Genomic DNA, 15,809 nt, shown 5'->3' with positions numbered 1-15,809 from the left:
TACTTCTCGTCGTACAGGGAGTCTCGTTAAATTGCAACGCACTAGTGGAGTCTCAAGATATAGTATTTCTCACCACTTCACAATATACCATTCTGTAAACATACAACAATTCATATTCTTCACAATCCAACTCACAACCACTCCTGCCCCCTAGCTTCCCTCCCGTCCTTACTACTCCTATATACACCCCCCTTCGCAGTAACATGTCCCTCCCTCACCAACCCAATCAACAACTGCACCCCAACCCCAACCCCATCCACTACCTGCGCCCTCGCACTCTCCACCTCCACAACCTCCTCACACTTAACCTTCATCTCCGTCATCCCCGCACACCCCAACGCAATACAATCCGCGCCCTTCTCGTACACCAACCTCCTAGCCGCCTCCCCCACAAGCCCCAACACCTTCTCCCTCGGCAACCTCTCCAACTCCAACACCCCCAAATTCGTCGTCTCACAACCCACACTATACCCCTCAAACCCATACATCCTTATCGCATCCTCATGCATAACCTTACTCCGTCCCCCCGTCGCCACAACACCCAACCGCCCGCCTAACATCCGCGACGCATACAACGCCGCCTCCATGATGCCAATCACCGGGCCCCGCACCTCCTCGCGCAACGCGTTTATGAGCGGGTGTGCGCTGAAACAGGCGACGAGGAAGGCGTCGTAGGAGTGCGCGATGGGGATGACGGCGCGGAGGGCTGCCGCGGCGGAGAGGACGCCGTCGAGGTGGCCTTCGATGGCGGAGGGGGTGGGGTGGGGGGTTGTGAAGCCGGTTACGGTGCAGTGGGGTGGGAGAGTTGATTCGAGGGAGCGGAGACAGGCGGAGGTCATGGAGGAGGTGCCGTTGGGGTTGATGAGGAGGATTGAGATGGGGGTTGTAGAGGTGCCGGTTATGGAGGGGAGGGGGTCGCTCATTTTGGGCGTGAGGTTGGTGATAGTTGGTGATAAGGATGTGACGGTTGGTGATTACACCTCAGCCGAGTGGAAGACGAGATTTGACGATAGTTGGTGACGGGATTGGTGATATTTGAGGATTGAATACGACCGTACAAATAGACCCTGGTGTTAGTTGGTGATGAAGTCCGCGATATTTGGTAGTCGAACACGACCGAGTAGAAGACGAATTCGTTAATATTTCGAGATAGAAACCTCGACCGAGTAGCAAACTGATCTCAGTAATAGTTGAGGATGAAATTTTGACAATTGCTGATCGAATGCCGAGTACAAAATCCAAACCTCAAGCTCTATCAGAAGTTGTCGTTGGATCTCCCACCACTTTCTATCCAAACCCCTCGCACCTCAAACCCAATTGACCCTCCTCATATCAACACCTCCATCAATCCCACTTTCACCTCCGACTCAATACTCCATCCCCTCATGTATCTCGGCCAACGCTCCAAAACCCAATATCAATCCCATTCCAAAATCCAGTATCAAGCCCGTCGTCGTCCCAAAACCCATGCACACCCCTCCCCCACCTTATCGTCCCGCATCCCCTAAACCCAACCCTACCAATCACCCCCTTTTCCACTTTCTTGCCCGACGGCCAACTTCCATGCGCAGCACGCACGCTTCCCCGCCTCGACCCGGCCGTGTGGTACAAGGCTCGGTTCGTGGAACGTGAGGTTGCTGTGGGAGGTATCTGGATGCTGCTTTATCGTAGTGAGATGGAGGGTTTGACTTTGTGGTGGAAGTGCGAAGGTGGGAGTTGAACGTCGGGCTTGAAGAATGGGATGGTTTGGTAGGAGATGAGAAGGATAGGGCTAGGACGGGGAGAGGAAGGGGAGAGGGTTAGTGCGGTTCGTATCATTTTCGGATGGTGTTAAGGGGAGGGAGGTTGTGGTTTGATCTCGACGACGAGTATTCTCTGGAATTGAACAACAAATAGACGAATACGATTGAAAGAAGTGCAAGGGAATATGGGTGATATAGGTGATAGGAGTGGATTCGATCTGGTGGTTACGAATGGGATTGTGGTATGCATCTCTCAGTTTCTGGTTGTATTGTCTTGATTACCCGTTTTCGTTTGCGCTGCAATTACCACATCAACGACTCATTTGGCAAGCCTCCTTGAATCTCATTATGTCTTCAAATTGTTCTCTTCAAAGTACAATCACCAAGCTTATCACAAGTCAAGCATTGAGAAGCTTGATTTCTTGGTCGCGGTTTGCTGTTCCCCAAAACCGCCTCATCAAGCGATATCTCCCTTTTCTGTCTTGAATATATACCCAAAACCAACCAGTTCTGTCACATACGACTATAGATTCTGGAGAATTAGGCATCCCGTCCGCTCTGCCATCTACAAGCCAGAAATCGGCAGATTAGTAGTTGGGTGGGTGACCACCAGCGAATACCTGCTGTTGTATGTTTTTGATTTCTTTTGTTGAGAGTTTGGGACTTTGATTTGAACGTGTTTCTTTTTTGATTCTTTTTGCAAGAGAATTTAGTTTGAAATATAATTTTTGGTCTCGGTCACTGTTGAGAGAATGGAACATGAAAAAGTCCAGTGGCTAAGGAAAAGATGATTATTGGGAGCTGTTTCTTCTCCTTTTTGGACACTCGCTTGACAGGCATAAGCGAGCTTGTTGCCCCTTTTTCCACGACGAGTTCTTGCATAAGAATGAGTGCAGGACCTCTCAAACATTCTATTTAGATATGATTAGATCAGATTGGTACTTTCAATGATCATTTAGACTCCTATCATTTACCGGAAATAATTGACGAAATACCGTGTATTTCGTCAATTATCTTGGATAAACATCGTGTTTCGACTGCCACTTCTTTTATCTTCCGCTGGAATTTTGCAAAGTCAGATATTCTTCTATGTCTACAAAAGACGCACTTTTTAAACTTTTTAAACTCTGAATACCCCATTCCAATACAAAATAAACTACTGATGATATCGTAGGCTACAGCCAGTGAAGTGCTTCCACCAGGAAATGAGATTGGCATCAAAGATGGCAAAATATCATGCCTTGGCACTTCATTACCACGCTCGCCTCATACCCAGATAATAGACGCAAAAGGCGGAATGATCACTCCCGGCGGAGTTGATTCTCATGTTCATTTTGCACAAGACAACAGTCCAACCGGAGATGATTTCACAACTGGGTCTCGGAGTGCAATCGCTGGAGGAACAACAACAGTCATAGCATTCGCCTCACAACTCAAAACAGAACAATCAGTCCTACCCTGCATCGAAGAATACCATACCCGCGCAAAAGACCAAACCTATTGCGACTACGGCTTCCACCTGATCCTCACAAACCCCACCCCTAACATCATGCGCACCGAAATGCCGCTCCTCATCGAACAAGGCATCACAAGCGTCAAACTCTACATGACCTACGAGCCCCTCAAACTCGGCGACAGCCAACTCCTCGACGTTCTCATGTCCGCCCGAACCCTTGGCTTCACAACCATGGTGCACGCGGAGAACAGCGACATCATCAGCCTCATCACCGACCGACTCGAAGCTAATGGCCATACTGCACCTTACTTCCACGCTATATCTCGCCCGCAAATTGCTGAGAACGAAGCCACGTACCGGATTATCTCGCTCGCGGAACTCACTTCCACGCCTATTCTCATCGTACATATGTCCTCGGAAATCGCCATGAAACACGTGCGTAAAGCGCAAACCCGTATGCTTCCCATCCACGCAGAAACCTGCCCACAGTACCTATTCCTGCTTTCTGAACGCCTGAAGGGAACACCACAAGATGAATTCGCCGGTGCGAAATGCGTCTGTAGTCCCCCACTACGCCACGACCCCAAGGATTTAGAAGCCATGTGGAGAGGCATTGCAAACGGAACCTTCACAACATTCAGTTCCGATCACGCACCTAGCACCTACGACCACGCCGGTGGCAAGAAACTCGGCATCAAAGACGGAATCATGAGATATCGCGACATTCCCAACGGTGTTCCGGGCGTGGAGACACGTCTACCATTACTCTTCAACCACGCAGGCACGAAACCGAATTCCCGTCTCAGCATACCGAGGTTCGTACAACTTACGTCTTCTGACCCAGCGAAACTCTATGGGTTGGAGGGCGTGAAGGGGAATATTGCACCGGGATATGATGCGGATCTGGTGATTTGGTATCCCGAGAAGGAGTTCGAAGAAGGTGGGGTGGAGATTAAACAGGAGAATTTGAATCATGGGGTGGATTATACGCCGTATGAGGGGATGAAGGTGGGGAATTGGCCGAGGCTGACTGTTTTGAGAGGGAAGGTTGTTTGGGATAGGGATAGTGAAGGTATTAAAGGGGAGTTGGGCGATGGGAGGTTTTTAAAGAGGGGGTTGGGAAAGATTGTTGTGGGGAGGGTTGGGGATGGAGTTCAGGGGATGCTGGATGGGGAAAGGGATTTCTGGGCATGATTGTAGTGCGTTGTAAGTTGTTGTCCTTAGTCGTAACAAGAATACTTTGAATTCATTTCCGACAGTTTCGAAGGCCTGACTCTGCAAACAAGTAAAGGTTTTTTTGGGTAAAATACTCTCCTTCTACCTGAATCGGAAAAATGCCAAGACGTTGTAATTTTATGCAATTGTCCTTTGAAATGAGTTTCTATTGCCGCTACGAAGCTGAAGATTCAGCTGAAACCGAATTCCAGAGAGCGCTTCAGGGTGGTGGAAGATATCTGACATTATGACATTAAAGACTCTTCGGGTGTGCTAGATCGCTTCGCTTAATCTCTGGAATCTCTAACGCAGTGGACAATATGAATGGCAGTCGAAACTCGAACCACATCATATATTGGATTACAACGACAAAAAATGCCGTATCTGATCTACTACTTACTGTGAATATAATATATTCTTTCACTTACATATTCCACCAAGAGCCATGGTACAGTATCAGACAACATATCATTTGAGATGTGAAGAGAGCGTATTCATGTTATGTTATAGCTACCTATTATCTCATTCACTCGAATTGTTTGGGCCAGATGCATCTGTTGGCGATGCACTAGAAAAGGAAACAAAGTTAAAGTAACAACGAAATCAAATCTAATGCTATGCTCCTACAGTCCATAATACAAGCACCCGCGCAACCCCCTCATTGTTGTGAGATCCCTCTCTTATTTTTCAGAAGTACATTCGTCTACCATGTCTCTTCATGCATCATTCTGACAAGGAGATAGAAACAAGTGTAAAAGTGATCTGGCCAGAGCAACCCCCCTACCAAACCAGCCAATAACACCTCCCCTAGAATCTAGAGTCATCGAGGGGCTCTCTAGAGGAGACAGTTTCAATTATTCTCTCTACGCTTCTAATTCCAGCTGTGACGTCGAATCGAAACCTCTCCAAAAGCTCCAAGTTGAGATCGCTTTCCTTATAGAGCTCTCCGCCCAGAAGTTCAACATTCTTTTTGCTTAGAGAAGTTATCTTAGCCAAGGCTGCCGCCATCATGTTTGAAAACTTCGTGTCTTCATCAGCGGCTATTTGAACTAACACTACCTTCGCTGCACGGCCTGCTTTTGTGGCGGCTTCTAAACCATCGGTTGCTTCCCTGCCGCTAAATATATGGAAGACGGAGGGAATGTTCTCTTCGTTCCAAAAGAACACAGGAGTACACCCACTCACGTTGACAACAGAGATCTTGTCGCCAGAACTCACGTTTGACGCCGTGATCCACTGGTGCTCTTCTAACAGAAACACCCCGTTGGGACTTTTGCTTTTGAAACTTTCTTCGAGTCTACACACACTTGTAGACTGTGTTTCGGGGTCTTCCTGGACAGGGTATGTGGTAGCCGCTCCTTTTGCTGCACTAGTCGTTGCGGTAGCTATATTGAGGGCGGTTCTCTCGGAAGATGTCTTATTCTTCTTAGAAACGTCAGCAAACTGTCTTGCAAGGTCATTTAGGTAAGTGCTTACTGAAGCTGTTAATGGGTTATCGTGACCATTGTTGTCAACATCATCATTATAATTGCTAACGATGACGGAGATATCAGTACTAAGCTTTTGTCTCTTAAATTTCAAGATCATTCTGTCTTGAGGGGATCATCTTACTTGACATCAACATTGACACCTTGCGAGTTGCTGCCAGTACGGGCAATTTTGCTCTGCGATACAGGAACGTCAGAGGTGTGCATTGTAGAATTTGTAGTTGAAGTGTAAGAGCTGGGAATTACTGGTGGAATGGAAGATGAGGAAAATAAAGAGCGATAGAAGTGGAAAATGGCACATAGTTTTTGTGCTTCCTGTCCAAAGATCTCAATCGCGAAGTGAGTTGCGTACCCTGAATAAAGAACCATGTAAATGGCATGGTAGATTATATGCGGATACCCTGAATCTATGCGTCACTGGTTGGTATACAAAACGTTAAAGAACCTGGACAAAGATACACATATTGGGAGCTTTATAACTGTATAACTGTAAAACAGTTGTAGAAGTGCTAAGAGCCACAGTGAGAACCCCTGATGCTAGAAGTGAAGGACAGATATACTGAATTTAGGGATTACGAGGACTGTGTACGTTTCCGCAAATGCAAAAAGTGCATCAGTGTCAAGAGGGTGACCTAACAGAGAATAAATAATTCCCGCCATGAAATCCGCAAGTACGTCGTCGTATGGCTAGGACGAGAACTTGCATATTCCCTTCCTACAAGACAAGTTCAAAGAAAACAATGACTAAATTTAGGGGTTTCTAAAAAAAAAAATTTGGAACCCATCTTTGTTAATCTGATCAAACAGATATCTGTTTATGGAGGGGGAAACGGTGATTGCGATAATTAATCAAAGCTGTAGCTTAGGCCAGATAATTGTTAAATATACTAACAACTTTAATATCCTATTACTCTTGCCCATTTACTCGCACTATAAGTATATTCAATTAGTCTATTTGAAATTTGTACAATAATTTTATAGCATTACATAGTCTAGGTAGTTTCTGGCTAAAGTACAGTACTAGACAACTCCTACTGTCTGTTTCGCTTAATTTCACCCCACCACTACATTTCTACTATTACTATTAATCCACATAAATCACTTAATATTGAAGCTATTGATAATCCGACTTTTGGGGGTTGTTCGCATAGGTAAGGGGATGATTTTGGGTGATTATAGGATTTTTTGGGTGCAGCTATATACCTAGTATTTTGTATGCCAGCCACCTGCCTTAATGCAAGCCTCTACCCTCCTAGGCATACTCTTATATAGTGTATCGAAGGTTTCTTTGGGAATTCTGGCCCAGCAATCTTTTAATGCCTCTTGCATTTCCTCGATATTATCTTCAGAGGCTCCCTCGAGGTGTGGGTAGTGCTCTATAAGCATTCTTTTAAGTACCCACCAGATGTGCTCAATCGGGTTCAGATCTGGCGAGTATGGCGGCCAATCAATCACTCTTATTCCATGTTCTATAAACCAATCCCGAACCTTGTGGGCAGTATGAATAGGCGCATTATCCTGCATGAAGATATACCCTTCGTCGTCAAGTTCTTCGTACCAGGGTGCGACTTGGGCATTTAAAACGTCGATATAGGAGTTAGCGGAATACCCATGTTTCTTTGCCGCAAAGTCTCTATCCAACACATATAAATCGGACCTCCCATTATCCCAAAAGCATCCCCAGACCATAACACTTAAGTCCTTATTCGCTTTATAGGTTTGGATCATCTCTTTATCCCATTTCTGGGCAGGTGTGCGAAAAACCCATTCCTGCGCCTTTCCTCTCCCCCGCTCTACCGAGCACTCGTCGCTCCATATAAATAACCCCCATTCCTCTACAGTATAACCTCTATGGCGGAGGCACCAGGCAAGTCTTTTGGCCGCTACAGAATCTGTAAGGAATGGGCGACGTCTTGCACGCCAATTGCTAATACCATTCTCCTTCAAAATCTTCTTAATAGTTGAGACCGAGCATTTGAGTCCAACCTCTTTCCTGACCTGGGCGTATGTCGCTTTCGGGTTTGTTCGCACAAACCGAAGTATATTCCGTTCGTCGACATGTGTGTATGATTTTTTTCGAGGTTTCTTAGGCAGGGTGGCGTGGCTGGCGCGTTGAGCACTTTGTTCGATTGTGTAGCGTACCGTCTTATCGATTAGGTTAAAACCGAGTGCGATGGCGGCGGGTGTAAAACCACAATTATAGGTAGTAACGATTTGCTGACGACTTATAGGACTTAATTGACCATTAAACTGACGATTTAGAGCGATAGGGGTCATAGGCTGGCGTGGAGGCAACATAGTTATAATATTAATGAAAGGTGTGAAGGTGGTGAGACGCGACGGATCACGAAAAAACGCGGTTTTAGACAGTAGTAGTGCACGGTTACTGTAGATTAAATATAATTAGGGGTATATTATTGAAAATAATAGTACCTAGGTAAAAATACTAGGTTTTTGTTTATTTATCAACAACTGTTAATTATAATTTGTTATTATAATTCATTATTCATTAAGGTGCCCTAACTAACTAGGTGACTATAAACCGATGAAGACTTATAGCTTTATTGGCCGACATATTTCTTGACAAAGATGACATCAAAAATTAGGTATAGTGTAGATTTTAACCGTTGCAAACATACACTATTTACGGTTTTTTTTTGTTATAGAGTTAGTCGGCATATTTGTAATATTTAGGGGATCAACCGTCGCAAACAACAATACTTAAAATTCTTTTTGTTATAGAGTTAGCCGGCGTATTTGTGATGTTCGAGACTTCACCTTATATCGTTGCTCACTTGTTCCATAATAAGGATTAACGGGAAAACGATAAAGTTGAGAATCAATCTTGGGGGGCCCTAAGACAAGTTTGATACTCTTTCGCTCAAAAGCCTTGCTGTACCCCAGTGGATACACACTTCAATTTAGTGTTTCTCAATAAGTAGCGTGTTCCACGGACCTCTATTATTACTCAATTTATAGTAATAGTCCCTTACTGTAAACAAGTATACAACAACTATAAATGCAACATTAGGATTAGACTTGATTCTATGACTGCATGCCAATGTTCAGAGTACTGTCAAATGACAAGAGAAGATTAATTTCCATACCAGTATGGTGTTCTGCTCACGTAAATATGATATTCTCGTAATATAGCTAGCAGAGATTCTTTTGACTTAGTCTTACAAGATTCCCTGCATTTAGCTAAAACTTATAGTACATTCCGCGGAGGACAAGAGTAGTTATCGCTTCCACCTCAATGGTGCACCTTTCCGCTTAGGCCCCTTTTTAAGCTTTTTAGCGGTTGATCGTGACGGAGAAAGTAGTAAATTTCGGTACGCTTCGACTCTTTTGGGCGATCTAGGAAATAGAGGACCTTTAAGAATACGCTTTTTCGTTTCGATATAGAGATAACCCTAATATTCGCTCCAAAATGAGAGGCCTGAGCGCAAAGGTGCACGTGGGAGGTGGCGGGGATAATTTAGGAATTATTCTCAATTTATCGCAACCACTCGTAAGGAGTAAATGAAACTTATAATTTATATTACGAGGTTTTATAATTTGACAAATTTCAGACACAGGTTGTAATTTTTAGTATTCGCTCTAAACCGAACGTTACGTACATTATTGGGTAGATACAATCGATTCAAAAGCATGTTTCGAGAAATACTAATCTTGTCCGCATTATACATGAGTGTATCTTTTATAGTCATGTGCTATAATTGCAAATGATGCAAAGACTTTCAGTTATTTATAGTTTTCCACTTGGCGTTCATTGATCATTACATTTTCAAAAGCGTTTTAGCCACTATTTCAAGTATTCTATAGAGTAAATAGTACAATAATGTCTCCAGCATACCAGCGTTCAAGAGCATGAACATTCACAAACTGTAGTAGCAGATAATTGGCCACCATTGAATTGGCGAGATTAACTGTAGAATGCTCTAATCAAAAGGCAAATGAAACTCAAGCCACTACATTCTTAGAACCCAATTCGTAAACATTCAAAACCTTGTTCATTCCAATTCGATTTTGATACATTCCTTATAGATTTTGGTTTATTCCCACATCGATTAACTTGACTTCTATCACTCTTGTTATTGTACAAATTGTACTTCATTAACTATGGATACGAAGCCTCTTGTTAGGCGCGACTTTAACAGTCTCCCGCTTGAAACACTGCAGCAGATAGCGGAGTACCTGGACAAATCGTATCGGCCAAGTCTTTATGCGTTTGGGCTAGCAAGCAGAACTTGCCATGACGCTACAATTCCCTCAATCTTCCGTCATGTTCATCTCTCAATCAGTAGTCCGGAGGCATTGAAACGCGACATTGATGCTCTCGTCAAGACCCTTTCCCTAGTGGACTCCTCGCGCCACGTGCAATCACTCAGTATTAAAGGCACTCTATCTTTCAACTCGCCCAGCCAACGCAATGTCGAGGGGTATAAATCCAGCTCATCGGGTCGCGATAGCTCCTTTATGAGCACAGGCATGAATGAGATTTTGGTGGGCGAAGAACCGTGTGGTAGCGCGATACATATTGTGTACGATGAGTCCGTTATTGAAAAGGATTCAGAAGAGGACATAGCGTGGAAGCCACTTGCTAGTGCGATTAAGACAATGCCATGTCTTGCTAAATTGGAATACAACTGCTCCAATCAATTCCCGCCCAGCCTCCTGGAAGCCCTCCACGACTACAACAGTTACCCCCAATGCAAGCTATATCACAATACGTTCCGGTTACGCACTCTACTCTGGGATACTCCGTGTCCTTATGAGCTGGCTTTGGCCCAGTCTCCTTGTTTGTATAGTGTGAAGGTTGAATGCTGCCATAGAGACTCGCAAGGAAATATCGACTTTAATCAGGAGGCGATTATGGAGCTAGTCACAGGCTTAGCTCCCAATCTGAAGGAAGTTGTGGTAGTGAACCTTCGGCCAGAGTCTTCATGGAAATATCATCACCGTCCTTGGGAGTCATGGCAAGGTCTTCCAGGGTTTGTCCCTGGTCAATCTGTTGGCTCCTTAACTTTGCTGTCTCTGCTTGGGGAGATAAAGCGCAATCCCAGGGGACCGTGTGGGTTTCTCCAGACCTGGGCCAAACAGACGGATTTCAGCTGCTTACAGCGACTGACTCTCGGTGGAGGCTTTGGGTGCGAAAGTGTGGGAATAAATGACGAGATGATGAAGTGGGTTGCCGAGAACTGCTTATTTCCTCGATTGAAATCACTTCGTGTTCGTTTAGACCGCGACGGCAACAACAGACCCAATTACAGCGAAAATGCCATTGCTTTTTTTGAGAGCTTCCAGTGTCTCGACGAGCTATCGGTTTCCGGTCCTATCGATCCCAGGATACTAGAAAGTATCCTGTTCCAACACGGGCAGACTCTGACGAAGCTAAGTATACGTCCCATCGAGGACGAGTCCAAGGCACCCAATGGTCGCTTGCGAGGGCATATACCTATGACCTGCACAACAGAACAGATCATACAAATCCACATCCAATGCCCATTGTTGCAAGAGCTCGCTCTTCCCGTTAAACGTACACAATCGGATGCGATTGAGGCTGAAAAATACAAGACTTTTCGGAAAATGGAACGTTTGAGCTCGCTATTTCTTATTTTGGACTGTTCCGAGTGGCGGGTGACTCGTGATCCTGCTTCTCTAGACGAAAGTACCTTCAACGAATTCGATCAAGAAACTTTTGAAGACTGGGTATTCCTTAAGAATGGACACATACGACAAACGCTTTTGAATTGCGCAGTAGATGAGACGCTAGCTAGATCTATATGGGAGACTATTTGCAGGAATAAGATTGGGTGTAAGCTGCAAAATCTCAAAATATGGACCACTGGTTGTTGTCGTTGGGGCGATAACACCTATATCCATTACATAAAGAATGTTGTCGACAACCTCAGTCGTTCCTGGTTATTTGAGCGGATTGCTCGAGATGAAGGGGATATTATCAATGTCAAAGAACTAGGTCGGAGGATAAGAGAGGCTCACGATCAATACGAAACCTCCAGGTGGCACAGGAGGATAGATGCCATGCTCGTCGAAAATAATGTTGTGGTGGAGCTTATTGATGAGCAAGAATCACCTAAAGAGGTTTTTCAAGTATTTCGCAGTATCTGGCCAGATAGGAAGGGCAAGGATTGGCGTGAAGATTGGTCAAGCCTGCCTCTACAAGTCTAAAGGTTCTATACATGGCTATTATTTCCGGAACTCATAATTTTACGGAAGTCAAACAAGTAACAATTCTACCAGTGCGAGGTGATATCATAGACTATACTAAGTGCTGCATTTCATTGAACAAGTTAATTTCCCTAACGGTTAACAAAAGAAGTCTCAGTAACCACTTGAGTGTACAATGAGGGCACTGGGACACCGCTTGCGGCAAAATAATGACGTCCGGCCGAAAAGGTTATATTGACTCAAATCTTTTGAGTGAATATGCGCATTGCCTCTATTATAAAGGCTAAAGTGGTAAGGAATGGGTGTATAAAGAATCTGTTTCCAAGTCATATACTTAGAAGGGGTTTTGTCAGTCTTACAATGTATTGGCAATCCTTGTAAACAATATGTCATGAGATTATTGATCTTTTTACCTCGAGATCTTTCAGCCTCATGCTTCGAATAGAGCTTGTCGAGGTATTGTCAGTTTGAAACTATTGACACTAAGAATATTTTCCGTTAATTTAAGTGAGCCAAAATAGTGTCCACTGCCGTTTATCTTGACCATAGCAAAGCGGCCCAGTCTTAGTCTGAAGACCGCTGCAACCCACTGCTTGAAGAACAACCCACGGAATCAACTTCCCAGAGACAATAAATCCATCGACAACTATAACTTTACTGCAACAATGAACTCTATAGGGCTTAGTTATCTATTGTTGTTCTACAATCCATTGCTATTCAAAAGAGAAGACCTGATAGCGAACGACAATACTAAGCGAGGTGGGTCGGTAAGGGGGTGTTGGACGCTGCGCAGGTGAATATTCACTCTTGTACCTCAATACGTCGCTAGTTTCAAACAAGACAATTGAGCTTGATGACAATGGAGAAAATTTCGCGCACACAATGACACTTGAGACGCGTCCAAAATCATATTGTCAGTTCAGAAGTTCGACAGCTATAAATCTCCACCACCTCTCCCTTTTTCCTTCTGACTTCTCATCCACGATCAGCATTCTACAATCTTTTGATTCGATAGCTAAAAGACTTTACATCTAAAGAATTCTTCTCCGACGCTTCAAAACTTTCTTCAGACACTCCTTCCCACCTGAGCATCATCGTCAAGATCCTTTCTTGTCATTCTTGATTATTACCATATCACAACCCTCAAATCACGTGGACAGTTCTAAATCGATAGAAATGGGTTCTAAAAACTCTCAACAGCTGGCAGGCCTCTCCGAAGAATCGGCTCCCTCAACGACATGCCCTCACCCAGAAAGACAACTGTCAGCACCACCAGTCCTCCGAGCCCAGCCCAGTCAAATCCAAAATTTTCAACCTACGGTCGGCAAACTTCAACGTGCCGCTTCATTCGGTGATATTAATCAGGTGGATAAAGATTTGCTTCCACCCAGAAAAAAAATAAGAGCAATCCTCCATCTCGCGAAGCTGCAATTCCAAAGTCCAGAGCACGTCAAGCAACTCCTGCAGGCGAGCTTCGTCGCAGCAAACGCATTCAAGCGAGCAAGGTTACAGAGCGAAAGAGCGTTGCTCCTGAGCTGCAAAGGAAAGAGAAGAGCGTCGCCCCAGAAATTCCAAAGAGGGATAAAAGTGCTGTCCCTGAGGCGAAGAAGAAGCAGGAAAGTGCGGCTCCAGCACTGCCAAAGAAGAAACAGAAGGATATTTTGCCAGAAACTCAGAAGAAACAGCAGGTTGCCGCCACACAGGCCAATGAGCAACCAAAACTCCCAACTGGGTATTTCACCTCAGATGTCCTCGACCAAAGCGCAGGTAACAACATAGCCGGTGGAAACACAACCCAATCTGGAGAACCATTCTCCTCAGGAGCCGCGGAGAGCGCGAACATCAACAACCATGTCCTACCAACTATTGAGTCCAGAGAGTCTTCTCCAGCTAGAAGCGTCCGCAACGGCAAAGGAAAAGGCAAGGAACCTATGAATAACCGCAGTCAAAGCCCAAGACAATCCAGCAACGACCGCTACCGCGTCAGCAAGAGCAGATCGCCTGAAAGCGGGTCTTCTTTCGATCTCACCAGAATTCAGGCAAATTTGTCTGAATCCATGGAGAAGATGAAGAAAGCGCAGCACGACATGGCCGAGAGGATTAAAGAAGGTGCTGTCAAGCTAAAAGACAGCCATACATACTCTAACAGGCTTGAAAAAGAGCTCCAGAAAGCCAAGAATGAACTCGAGGACATGACGAATGAACGCGATGAAAGGGAGAGAGACTACTTGGAATACCGCATGCGTGAACTTCACCGCCGGTATGAAATCACGGATCTCAAAGCCGAGAAGGAGAAGCTTATCGAGCAACGCAAAGAAAAAGATGGAGCGATAGCCCTCGCTATATGGAAACATGATGTTGAAGTCGGCAAGCTCAAACACACGATCAAAGAATTGGGAGCAGCGCTTGCTGCTGAGCAGCGAAAACCGGATATTAAAAAATGGGTTATGACCACAAGCGCTACAAGCTCTACAAGTGCCTCAAGTGCCTCAAGTGGTTCAAGCGACTGGTTGACTACGACGGAAGGTTCATCAAGTGACACCAACCTTCGCGCATTCTCCACATGGTCCAGTCAAGCGCCAGACGAGCAACCAAGCGCTGAGCTGAAGGACTTCGCTGAGTATGTGAAGCAAAAGGACTCGACGAGAAGTTTTGATCATTACAGACGTGGTAGAGCCATCAATGGATTTTACTTCCAAGAGACACTCAGGGAGGAGCAGATCCGAGAGAGGAGAGTTGGGATGAGGGCCATGTCTGAGACGGGTGATTGGTCCAAGCGGTTGGAGGTATTGGAGAGTAATGAACGTTTAGAAAGGGAGAGTAGATGAGAGGTGGTAGATTGAGAATGGGGGGAAAGTTGATTGTGTGGATTGTTCGTTTGATTTGAGACATTGATAGAAGCCGAGTTTGTATTTTGAGATAGAGCTGTCACATTGACGTGATGGAGATTAAAATTGGTGATAGAATAGACAATAGGAATAGAATTTCAATTTTCAGCTCTTGGTCTAGTTTGGTAATGTGTGATAGTTATCAGCTGTGGCACTTGCCAAATCAGAAAATGATTTCTGTTGCTTTGCCGCAGGGTTTCCCATTTGGTATGGTATACCCTGGTACCAACCCATCCAACCTCTCTTGGGTACCAACCCAAGCTAATCTGTTTGGGTATGGTACCAACCCATGAAGATATACTTGGGTATAGGGTATACCCTTAATATATACTAAATATATGAATGCTAAGTCAGGTTGTAGTGTTGTAGTGTTGTGTCGAAAAGTGAGTTAAGATATGGCAGAATTGTCTGACCGCTTCTAGAGAGTGGTGAGCTAAGATATGGCAGAATTATCTGACCGCTTCCGAAAGTGAGTTAAGATATGGCAGAATTTTCCTGACCGTCCTCGGACCGTGATAGGAGCGTTGAAAACCGAGTCGGAGCCGAGCCGGACCGAGTACCCTAGGGTATCGGAAGGGTACCCTGGGTACCCCCGATGTTTTTTGGGTACCTTACCCAAGTATATCTTCATGGGTAGGGTACCAACCCACGGAGGCCTTGGGTATGGTTTGGGTTACCAAATGGGAAACCCTGCTTTGCCGATGTGGCAGGTGAACAATTAAAACAATTTGTTTTAAAGTGATATCAGGATCGAAAGCGTCAGAACCCAACATGAGTAATTCAACAGATAAAACTTTTGTATTAAATTATATGATATCTAATATATGAT

The 15,809-nt window shown here is 44.9% G+C and overlaps 5 protein-coding genes across 5 annotated transcripts, besides 3 other annotated features; 2 read left to right on the top strand and 3 right to left on the bottom strand.

Annotated features, from left to right (window-relative positions):
- Positions 1-131: 131 nt before the first annotated feature.
- Positions 132-923, bottom strand: GLAREA_08803 (uncharacterized protein; the record flags this gene model as incomplete). The annotated part of the gene is made up of 1 exon (XM_008077764.1): positions 132-923. One exon carries the CDS (start codon positions 921-923, stop codon positions 132-134), a length of 792 nt encoding a protein of 263 aa, XP_008075955.1.
- Positions 924-1,927: 1,004 nt separating this feature from the next.
- Positions 1,928-1,984: a sequence feature (Protein overlapping with rRNA (GLAREA_08802, EPE36639.1) was converted to a misc_feature.).
- Positions 1,985-2,140: 156 nt separating this feature from the next.
- Positions 2,141-2,370: a sequence feature (Protein overlapping with rRNA (GLAREA_08802, EPE36639.1) was converted to a misc_feature.).
- Positions 2,371-2,927: 557 nt separating this feature from the next.
- Positions 2,928-4,392: a sequence feature (Protein overlapping with rRNA (GLAREA_08802, EPE36639.1) was converted to a misc_feature.).
- An 828-nt stretch (positions 4,393-5,220) lies between these two features.
- GLAREA_08801 (uncharacterized protein) lies at positions 5,221-6,107 on the bottom strand (the record flags this gene model as incomplete). Its single annotated transcript, XM_008077762.1, has 3 exons — positions 5,221-5,838; positions 5,890-5,944; positions 6,025-6,107. The coding sequence occupies 3 exons, from the start codon at positions 6,105-6,107 to the stop codon at positions 5,221-5,223; spliced, it is 756 nt and encodes a 251-aa protein (XP_008075953.1).
- A 996-nt stretch (positions 6,108-7,103) lies between these two features.
- GLAREA_08800 (Homeo) lies at positions 7,104-8,198 on the bottom strand (the record flags this gene model as incomplete). The annotated part of the gene is made up of 1 exon (XM_008077761.1): positions 7,104-8,198. One exon carries the CDS (start codon positions 8,196-8,198, stop codon positions 7,104-7,106), a length of 1,095 nt encoding a protein of 364 aa, XP_008075952.1.
- Positions 8,199-10,022: 1,824 nt separating this feature from the next.
- On the top strand, positions 10,023-12,092 carry GLAREA_08799 (uncharacterized protein; the record flags this gene model as incomplete). Its single annotated transcript, XM_008077760.1, has 1 exon — positions 10,023-12,092. One exon carries the CDS (start codon positions 10,023-10,025, stop codon positions 12,090-12,092), a length of 2,070 nt encoding a protein of 689 aa, XP_008075951.1.
- A 1,176-nt stretch (positions 12,093-13,268) lies between these two features.
- On the top strand, positions 13,269-14,920 carry GLAREA_08798 (uncharacterized protein; the record flags this gene model as incomplete). The annotated part of the gene is made up of 2 exons (XM_008077759.1): positions 13,269-13,412; positions 13,484-14,920. The coding sequence occupies 2 exons, from the start codon at positions 13,269-13,271 to the stop codon at positions 14,918-14,920; spliced, it is 1,581 nt and encodes a 526-aa protein (XP_008075950.1).
- Positions 14,921-15,809: the final 889 nt, after the last annotated feature.

This window comes from Glarea lozoyensis (assembly GCF_000409485.1).
Source record: "Glarea lozoyensis ATCC 20868 chromosome Unknown GLAREA1, whole genome shotgun sequence".
NCBI lineage: Eukaryota > Fungi > Ascomycota > Leotiomycetes > Helotiales > Helotiaceae > Glarea > Glarea lozoyensis.
This window is presented reverse-complemented; position numbering and strand designations above follow the sequence as displayed.